This window comes from Opisthorchis viverrini, assembly GCF_000715545.1.
Source record: "Opisthorchis viverrini unplaced genomic scaffold opera_v5_116, whole genome shotgun sequence".
NCBI lineage: Eukaryota > Metazoa > Platyhelminthes > Trematoda > Opisthorchiida > Opisthorchiidae > Opisthorchis > Opisthorchis viverrini.
Window position 1 is genome coordinate 768,046 of NW_008751772.1, and position 10,905 is coordinate 778,950.

At 46.6% G+C, this 10,905-nt stretch overlaps 2 protein-coding genes across 2 annotated transcripts in view; both read right to left on the minus strand.

Moving 5' to 3' along the window:
• T265_13897 (hypothetical protein) overlaps positions 1 to 5,054 on the minus strand; it is a gene marked incomplete at both ends in the record, with an annotated part of 64,139 nt that extends 59,085 nt beyond the window's left edge. The window contains 3 exons of the mRNA XM_009171033.1: positions 4,438 to 4,591; positions 4,625 to 4,705; positions 4,743 to 5,054. Coding sequence (XP_009169297.1) covers positions 4,438 to 4,591; positions 4,625 to 4,705; positions 4,743 to 5,054 — 547 coding nt within the window. The remainder of the gene's footprint in view (positions 1 to 4,437; positions 4,592 to 4,624; positions 4,706 to 4,742) is intronic.
• Positions 5,055 to 5,065: 11 nt separating this feature from the next.
• Positions 5,066 to 5,576, minus strand: T265_05889 (hypothetical protein; the record flags this gene model as incomplete). Its single annotated transcript, XM_009171018.1, has 3 exons — positions 5,066 to 5,126; positions 5,249 to 5,416; positions 5,482 to 5,576. 3 exons carry the CDS (start codon positions 5,574 to 5,576, stop codon positions 5,066 to 5,068), a joined length of 324 nt encoding a protein of 107 aa, XP_009169282.1.
• Between the last annotated feature and the right edge of the window lie 5,329 nt (positions 5,577 to 10,905).

The window sequence follows — 10,905 nt, forward strand, 5'->3', positions numbered from 1 at the left end:
CATCCACCTTTATTCTTTTCTTTACAATAAGGCTTTCAAATAAGTCATGGCTGTACGGCAGTGAAGCATTGGTGTTGAGCACTGATGTCATGCTGTCGTTGATGATGATGATGATGACTACGAAGAATAGTTCGGCTGGTTTCCTTCAACATAACCACTGGAAGAACCCAACGGGCCTGAATGGAACATCGACACCAACCCGCAACCACTAAAAGAAATCCAGCGTGAAATATCATTCCTCCAACACGAAAAGGTACCTGACCAGGGTGGTCTAAATCCCGCACTCTTCGAAGGTGGCGAGCTCCTGATCTGTCACAAAGATACTGGACGTTACTATGGGATGACAGTTTGTGTACCTCAACGAACGATTGAGCTATTCTGAGGGAGATGTCCGCGCGACACTCACAGAGTCTCTCATACCAGGTTGGTCAATGGTTAGAGGTCTGATGAACACAGTCTCCTGGTCCTCCAGATTGGCATTTGGAACAGGTGTGGCGATGTGTTCCGTAAAAATGGTAATGTACTTGCATTTCCAGCCAAACATCACCGTTCTGCGAGGTGTAGGCGCCCTTTCAATATCCTAGCCCATGTAAAACCATGGATTGCCCATGCATAGATAAACTCATGACGTCGGCCGGGTCGCCTTACTTGCTGCCTGCAGCAGGGCGGGCAAGCGAAAACAAGTTACTGTCGATCCCTCCATTCTTCCTTCATCCTCTCCTTAACCCATTAATAACTCTCTCCTTGAAGGCCCAGAAGTTAAGATACATGACTCCGTTTGTCCTACAATTGCTTTGCAGGCAACATCTGCGCGTCATCCAGCACCAACACCCTCAGGCATCTTGAAATCAATCCTCAAGCCTCGACACTCAGTCTATCTGGTCGCATTCAGTGTCCGCACTCTGGAGCAAGCAGGACAGCAAACTGCTGCTGCTCTCACACTGGACTCGCTTCACATTGATGTGTGCTGTGTATCAGAAGCAAGAATTCAATATGCAGGCACAGTGATTGAGCAAGCTGCCCCATCACCTTCCACTCGCTTCCGGGTACACAACTCTGGTGATCCACAGGCTGCTGCGCAGGATCTTTGTTTGATTGGATACTCGCTGATAGTGGCCTGTGTGCGATCCGTCTGGTAACGTCTGCGAAGGAGCCTCACAAACGGGAAGTTGACTGATATCTGTTTGTTGTGTCTGCTTACGCCCCAACTAACCAGCTCTGACACCATCAAAGACACGTTTTATGACGCGCTGAATGTCTTAGTGCGGCGAGTCAAAACCTCAGATATCGCGGTAGCCCCCGGAAATCTAAACGACAGGCTCAGCGAATCTGATACTTAGTTAGGTGGTTGATATGGATTGCAATCAGTGCGCACGTACAGTGGTGAACAAGTGCTTCAGCTGTGCTGACCGCAGACTCTTTTTATTCAGTACTAACTTCCGAAAAGGCGGAAGTTGTCTGGCCACACGGAGTCCTCTAACGGCGTGCCGGTCATGAAGGTAAATCGATCATATTGCCATCATTTGCCGATGTCAGTCGTTTTGGAACATATTTATGGATTCTGATGAAGCGCTCGTCCAGATCCGCCTCTCCGTTCTTTTCCCAGGGCCAACTAAGGTGTGCAAAAGCCACCTGAGATATGGATGTTAGACGACATTACAAAAATTGTCTTCTAGAGTCTCTTCCAAACTGGGACGAGATTGCCACCATTTCATACGGTGCGAGGAGTCGTGTCTGTGCACGGCACTACCAAACGCATCCAAGCACTGGACATCGGGCCGAACAGTGGCACCGCTTATTTCTCAGAGGAATACCGCAGTCGCTCCAGAAAATAAATTGACGTGACGAATTATCAAACATAGAGTGACAGTCAGCATGCCAGCCGACCGTGAAGTCTGGTGAACACGGGAAGCCAGGGAAATGGAAGAGGCCCGGAAACCCGGGAATGCCCGAAGATTAGTTCAGTTCATCCGGGCGACCTGTCCTTAGAAACTGTCTGCGAGGGAAACCATCAGGAAAAGGAGACAATCTTGGGTAAAAAACCCTCGACCGTTGGGCCGAATACCTCGAACAGCAATTGTCGTGGCCAACACCTGCCACTCGTCTAGAACCCACAGTTGATGTAGAACCCGAAACGATGAACGTGGAACTCCATACGTCCTCCGAGGTTTATTCGATACAATTTTTCTATTTATCAGCTGCAAACTGTGTACCGTAAGCACAGTAGTTCCAGCTGCTACAGTTATAATCACCGGAAACAAGGGAAATTGTGGGACATACAACCGAGCGTTGGAGGCGGTGGCACGTCAGGATAGCTATGCATTGAAGGCGGTAGATTTGATGCACGAGCGCCACTGACTGTGCGATTGTACCACTTCTGCTAGTGTCATTAACCATTGGTGAGTTGAGTCCTGGGGTCCCCATCCAGGGAGGCGTTAGGTACTTTGTCGCCAGGTCACCTGTCCATCTCTCGCTCTCTTCCACTCAACATATGGCAGGGCGAAAAGAGCTCTGTGAATCAGACGATCTTCTGGCAACTAGAGTACATGTCCTAACCAGTATAATCTATGAAATGTGAGTAATTCGTCTATCGCGGGAGTTCCTTCTTTCTAAGACCATTTGGAACTCCTCAGCATTACTAATCCGATATTTCCACCGGACCCGACCAGTGCTTTGGAGACACCGATGGTCAAACGTAACATCTGCTCGTACAGGCCACGTCTCTGATTCGTAAGGCAGTGCGGATCACACCGCTACAGTGCGAACGATGCCTTTGACAGACAAACCGACTTCACGTCGGCGCGTGGCAAAAGCTGACTTGGCATTCCCGATTCGTGAAATAATATCATCTCCAGCCAGTCCACCGGAACCGATAGAGCCACCTAGATGAACAAATCTATCACGTCGATTGACTCACCTGCTAGCATGAGACGTGGGTTCGATCCAACCCAGCATTGTAGCAGCACTTTAAACTACAGGTGCGAAGCACATGCCAGAGTTATTTAGGTTATTTAAAATTGTCTACATTTGGAAGGGATCTGAACCAAGGAGAACAATATCGTCTGCATACTCAATGTCTGTAAGGTAACGTCCCAGGAGCATTTCGACTCCAGAGGTTTCAAAGGCAGGCAGAGGAATTTCAAGCAGCATCAACATGGTTGAAGAGTAAAGGCTAGAGAGGACAGCTTTGTATTACACACCCAAAAGTGAACTCGGGCGAAAGATTTTCGCTTAAGCGCCCACAGGAGTTCACATAACAGAAACAGGGTAGATAAATGAAAGCCAACTAAAGCATGATCGTAAACCATTGATGGTTTGATAAGGTGACTCATATATCCAACATCACGCGCCAAACAGAAGTGAGCTATTTGGAATTCGCTCAGCTGTAGTACAAGTTCGGTGCGTGACCGCCACGCTACACGAGGGAAGCACGAAGACTGGGATACTGCAAGGCCCAGACAGGGGAAGTCGAGATGCAGAGGTCGGGTTCAAACCACGGGCCTTCCGGTCAGTAAATTCGCATTGTAACCAATGAATTAAGCCGGTGTCCACTAATAATTCCCAGCGGTGGAAGTTGCCTGGCTAGCCCGGCTGCAGATACAGGCAAAAAATATGGCTAAGCCATTGACACTTATGCTGTTAGGCTAAACCTTCGAACGAAACGGGACTGGCTTATGTCAAGTCCGTATAACGCTTGTGATTCCGTAGTTTGATCAACCATGTGTAATTCTTGGATGGCTGTCAACTTAATTACGTGTAAATGGACCAGAATTAATGGTAATTAAGCAAGAGTAGTCTTGCTATACTTCGTTAGGTGAAAACATGAAGGGTGGATCATAAAGTCAACAATCCCACGAGAAACAAAACGCAAACAGTTGAGTAAAAATATATCAAAGGGGTCAACCCAAGTTAAGAAAGGTTTATTGTGTGGGAATTTGGAGGATACAGTCCCATAGTTTTGGGTATGGAACAAGTTTTGAAGCTTAGAATTCATGATCCCGTTAAATTTAGCTTCAGAGGAATTGTGAATATCAAAGTCCTCTATCCCGCCTCTAATTAGTCACTTGTACGACGAACAATTTTATAACAAACTGTTTTGGTTGCATTTTGATAGATGCAGAACCTATCTGAGTCATTCCTTGGGAGAGGTTCAAAACTAAAAGTAATATGTAGAGGCCTCTACAGTTGCAAGATATCATTGATCGGACAGCACCCATGAACAACCGTGTGACCATTCTTTAAAACTTATCTTTAAGGGAGGTCAAGTATGGGATGCTAAATAGGTGGCGGGAGGCTTAGATATTTGATCATCAAACGAAAAACAAGATCAAGATGGATCAAAGATCACAAGGGACGGTGCAATCTGTATGCAAAGATGGGATAAAATGGAGAATGATGAACCGAGACGAGTGGGTAGACCGCAGAATATGAACTCACCCGATAACACCAGCATAGATAGGGCAACACCAAACAGTAACCCGAGCAGCAGTCCAACTAGCCGCAGCAAACGGTTAAATGTTTCCGGGAGCATTTTACCCTTCAGAAAATCGTAGAAGGCCACAAGCTGACAAATGCCAAACACTCCGAGAGCCTAGCCAGTGTAAGAAAAAACTGACCAACTCACCCCCATATGTTCACTGGAGATCACAGGGAGAAATCCGACGAAGCTAATTTGCATGGACAAGATAGTACCGAGTGTGTACAGCTAGAATGGATCATCACTTGGAAACAGGCGCACTCACTGTGGAATATGCCACATAAATGCGATGTGAGAAGCGGCCAGTAAGTATAAGAATCAGCACGTGTATGGGTATAATGTTGATGAGGAAAACGTAACCACCCCAGGAGGAGACCATATAAAAGTAGGCCAAACTGCAAGCGCTTGCCCAAATGACGGAACCCGTTTTGACAGATTTCACCCACAAGTAGAAGGTGAAGATCATGCAAAAGATTGCAATTCCTTCATTGTCATATGAACCGGCCACAGAGCGGCTTATATAGCCGGGCACAATGGCGATCATTCCCGCGGCCAAAAGACCGGCTCGTGTGTCCATTACCTCACTCGTTAGCAAGAATGTCGCAATCGTTGTGAGACTTCAACAGAAGTAAGTAATTGTTTCACATACCTGGAGAAGAGTGGAGCGAGAAAAACGCAAATGTTCCGTATGTCCACCGTGACATGCAGAGCCCTCAGGGTATTGTACAACAACGAGGATGTCACCATCAAACCTTAGGAAAAATAATCTACATCAACCGAAGAGTACCAGGATAGATAGTGCCCCCGATGATCCGTCCGAGTGGGTACCAAGCCATCTCATCGAACCAATCATGAAAACTGTAGAAACCTTCTTTAGTCATATAACGGGTTGTACGGTAATTAAAATACGGATCGAACTCGTGAATGACGGATTCATATCTGATTACCGCGAAAAGGCGAATGCAAAAAGCTGACACTTTGGACCACGTACGCAAGACATTCACCTACCAATAACAGCCGACAGAACGAGTACACCCAGCTGAATTAAAATAAGCTGCTTCTCAACCCCAAAACTTGAGAACCACTTCGACAGGCGCATTCCACCCGGGACACGACAATAACAAAATAACTCTGACCTTTTCGAGCTTTGCGCGCTGCGGAACGTCAGCGCATCAGCGCAACTGGGAAAATTTGTAAAGGATTCACGGATTCCACGGATTCACGGATTCCACGGATTCACGGATTGGTACTCGGGATCGAGGCTTTTGTCCAATTTTTCCGGGTCGGTTTTGTTCTTGTCGTTCAGCAGCTGTTGTTCGTCTGAAATGAATACATGGAGAAAGGCTGTAGCACTGCTCTTCATGTGTTCGGCCCGGGGCAATATGCTCGCCAGCGCGAGTACTCGCATAAATAAGTGTTTCGTGATTCTTTGAATTGGGTGCTAGGAGGAGCGTGGAAAACCGTCGAAAGAAGGTTATTCCACGCAGCTACTACCAGAAATGAGAAAATTTTTTGCCTGATGAATGTGTGCGCTCTGAGCTTGAAAATCTTCTTACCATGTTCCCGCCGTGTTTGTTGGGTCAATGGTTGAAGACCTGTCAGCCTAGCTTTGCTCAGAGAAGTTATGAGAAACAATTAGTTCCCCTCTGAAGCGACGATGCTCCAGGGGAAGAGATCGAGCACCGCGAGACGCGTTTCTTAGTCCACGGATTTGAGGCTGACAACCATTTTCGCAGTGGCTCGCTGGACACACTCAGTGGAGATGACGCCTCTCGTGCGTCCTGAGCAGACGACTTGGTTGGATTATTCAAGGAGCGGTCTGACGAAGGCTCCGTGGAGTATTTGGAGGTCCATGCGAGTGATACGGGAGAATGAGCGCCGAATCCACCGTAAGACGTCGGGTGTCTTATGGGCCCGTTTCTCATGGTGCATTGACAAGGACAATTTCGACGAGAGCCAGGTGCCCAAATCCTTTCTAAGGTCTATCATTATGTTTTCTGACCATCTGTCACCATGCATGACAAAGGCATTCGTTGAGTCTCCTCTAAATGGCATATGGATGCATTTTCGTCATTCAGAGGAAGGTGCCAGTCTAACTACCGCTAGTTTGCAGCGTCTACATCCATTTGGAGAGCACTGGTATTGGATCTCTAGGATTTCAAGTCGTCCGCAACATGTAGACATGGACTTGCAAGAATAGCCGGGAGACCGTTGACGTATATCAGAAACATTAGTGGTCCCAAAACGAAGCCTTGAGGAACTCCAATGGAAACCGGCGCTGAAGAAGAGTAGGTAGAGCCTACCTACACACGGAATGATGTGTCTGATAGAAACCCTTGATCCAGTGTAGGAATTTTTTCCTTACTCCCGTAAGGCTCGAGTTTGTGGAGCAGCGGGACGTATGGGACCCTATCAAATGGTTCTGAGAAGTCGAAAAATATGGCATTCGATATGAGTCGTTAGTCCTTGGCTCGGGTGAAGCTTTCCAGAAACACGACATGTTTGTCACGCAAGAACGGTTTGGGAGAAATCCGTGTTGAGCTAGAGATTTCAGATTGCTGGAAGTAAGGTGCTCTGAGATAGATCGCTTCAGAATGCGTTCCATCACCTTGCATGGTTTATAGGGCTGTAGCTGCCAGGCGATATTCGGTCATGAGTCTTGTAGACTGGCCTGACATTCGCTTTTTTCCAAGCAGAGTGAAGGCTGCCTTCGTCAAACCATTGACGAAACACCAGGTAGAAATCATTTGCCAATGTAGACGACGTTTCCCCCAAGTTCCTTGGATGGACCTCGTCGGGCCCCAACGTGCGCAATGGGTTGATCTTGTGCAAGAGTTGACGAATGTCAAAAGTTCGATTGAGGAATTGGTCATCTTCTGGGGGACTAAGGAGGCAGCGGTGGATTACACCGAGAATGAGAAAATCGGACACGCGCAGCGGGATTTCGACCCAAAGTGCACCGCACATAGTTGCGGAAGGCAAAAGGTTCAGGAGACAAAAAGGTGCAGGGCACCAAGTTTTTCACCCTCCGCCTACGGGTACAGAGGAGCTATGTATCCCTGGCTAAGCCACAGTAGGGTGGTTACACTATCCTGCAGATGCACACGCTTTGAACAATGATGGTCTAAGGTCATAGAAGCCAAGGCCGCAACTTATCAATTCTGCAGACAGATAAGCATGATCGAGGTAAACGCACTCTCCCACGCGCGGACGATGCGACCGACGTGTCCTTTTACATTCGCTCGAGAGCCCGGTCATTGGCTGGTCAAGTTTCTTTAGGAGGAATGTTGCAAAATATTTTTCGCCCTTCCATCAGGTTTATACGACTCCCACTGAAAAACATCGGCTAGACTCCAGACTCTCATGAGGACGCCACTTACGTGGCTGGTCCCAGGATCTTTTGTCGCCTAACTTGATGAAAATTGTCACGGCCGAAAGATCGATTAACACAACGGTTAGCTACTAGGAGTCCTCGGGTTGTCTCTAGCCGACCCATCATCATCCGAGCAAGAAGTTACACTGTAAAAGGTCGTGTTGGTCATGTTCGTCCTTCTAAGTTTTGAAAGGACTCTGATGAAATCACACACATCGTCGGCTGGTCCGCCTGACGAACTTTTGTGGCTTGCATAGCTTCCTTGCCATTGCCCTATACTACAGAAGGTTCATTAAAGAGCTTTTGGTATCACTGCGCCACTCCGCATGGTTTCCCACAATGGAAAACTTTTTGTGGCCTGTTGAATGTAATGTTTTTAGCTAAATCGGGCGTGCACTGAAATTTCTACCTTTTATGCTATATCAGGATTTTTTACCCGGGACATCCGGGTTCAACTTGGGCATAATCACCATTAAAATGGTGACTCACGGCCACTTGTTTCATCGAGTCACCGATTCGAAAGTTGTCCACACACATAACATTTGCATTTAGACTGGTGTACCTCCTATATCATATTTAGCCTCACTTTCTTGGCCGATACTTCTCCATCAGAATGGACCTCCAGTCACAGAGATCGCAGAGGTTTCGCTGTTCTTGTGGGCAAGTTATCCTCTGAAACTAGGCACCCAGAGTTTGGCGGCATTTCCTCAGTCTCACCAAAGGAATTAGAGCTTGTTAAATCGCTAACTGTGTACGCACCCACGAAATCAAAGCCGGGGACGTGAATATCGGGCGGGTTTGTTCCCTTCAGATGTAGTGCATATAAATCTTTTGGATGTCTGGTGAGTTTTGGGATGAGTTTGCTGTCTGGATATGCAGTGCTGTAAATTCGATTGGGAGCGCTTCACCTTGGATAAACGGGATCACTGATCTTGTTTGCCAGACAATTGGGCGAGTTATAACCTTGCCGCACCATTATCTAAGGCTAGAAGAAGGAACTCCTTCTTCGAAGATTTTCTGACAAAATTGCTGTAAGCCTGCGCTAGGGAGGTGGGATAACGCCGACATGATTGCATCGGTGGTAGCCTCTAACACGCTTTCATGCAGTGAGGTACCGGTCATTTTGTGTTCCGATCGAGACACAGCTTTCAAGACTCATTTATTTCATATAAGGGGGCTCCCGTTACGGTCCACAAAACCAGATGGACAACGCGTTACTCGTAAGCAAATGAGCGAAGGAACACAATGGCAGGCCTGTAAAACGATGTTAGCTAACTTTGTAAACCATTATGATGGACATTTGGGCAAGCTTATCATTTTGTGCGTGTTGAAAGATTGTGATAGCCTCAGCCAGCGGCTAGACGCACAATGTATTTTTCTGCAAAACGCCTGCGGACGAAATAAAAACTTTAACGTCAAAAGAAAGGTTGTGCCTCACACGTTTCAAACAGCGGTTCAACAAGTTGAACGTGATCTAACCTCCCCCTCAGGAGTGGGTATAGCCGTGGTCCATGCTGGTGGGATCGGCACGAACGAGCATGAAAAATAACTTCCGAAACGCTCTTTGTGACGACATGCCGATTTATCTGCCCACCCAATGCATGAATATCTCTCATCACATGGCTGTTCTATCTAGCGACCTGTTACAAGCCACGGGCAACGAAAAATAGCTTGGCCGTACGTCACCTCGCGTTATTCTGATGAACATGACTGATACTCTATTCGTTGCTCTATTCATTATTCTCTTGTTTTAATATTCCATATGCTGTACATATTCGCCAATTCAAATACATACGTGCTGGTTGTTACGCTTTGCTGAAATCTGGATTTCTATTTCGTCTGTTTATACCGACATACGTGCAAAACTCAATTCTCACATTTTGTCGTCGCGGACAGGATCGATCCATCATGCCTGCCGAAATGGAACCATTAGATCTTAATTCAACTGCGCGTGAAGTAGAGGATTATTTGGAACGGTTCGACATATGGTGCCTCACAAAATCCGATATGGATGACAAGAAACTCACTGCATATTTCCCACATTTCGTTGGCAAGGAGGCGTATACTTTGATCAAAAATTTAGTATATCCTGAATCTTCAATCGATATTTCCTACACTGCATTGAAGAAAAAAGTTCTTCAACACTTCAAGCCGATTAACTTTGTAGCAGCCGGTAGAGCTAGGTTCAATATGTTGACCCGCTCCCATTCTCATTCGGTTCGTGATTTCGTGTTACAGCTGCAAACACAGGCAGCCAAATGTGACTATGGTGCCCAATTGGAAGACCAGCTGCGTGATAGACTCTTTGGTGGCATTCAGCTGCCCGAATTACAGCAGAAGCTGATACTCTGTCCGGATGAGAAATTTCAAACTATTCGAAAAACATGTGAGCAGTATAAAGATGTGAAGCAAGTGACGAAGACTGAGGAAGCAATCTTGTTAAATTATTCTAAAAGAAATAACTCAAGGATGCAGACGAACAACAACTTCAAACCTCGAACAGATTTTCGTGCCCCAAATCCATCAACACGTTACTTCACAGATCGTAACCCTAGTCCGATGGCTCGAAAATTTGGGAAATGCGAGTCTTGTGGACGAAACCATTCCAGATATTCATGCCCCCACAGACGAGCGAAGTGTTTTATCTGCGGTAAAACGGGACACATTCAACTTGTCTGTAAGTCCAAGAAAGTGTGTCACTTAACTTCTGACCCAAATACTAACGTGAAGTCATTATCTGAAGATATTTCCACTCTTTCTCTATCTCTTTTTCCCAAAATTCGTTACATGTTTCTAAAACGTTGATATCCGATTCTGGTCAAAAGTATGACTTTATTGTTGATACTGGTAGTGTTGAGTCCATGATTCCACAATCAGCTCTAACTGCATTCTACCCCAGTGCCGTGATAGTGCCTACAGATGTTAACATTCGCGGTATCACTGGACATTCTGTACCTTTAGTTGGTCGTTGCGCGATCCCTGTGAGGTTACCCCAAGGTACCTCTATCAATTGTAATCTCCCGGTTTCAACGTCGGGCCCATCGATTATCGGACT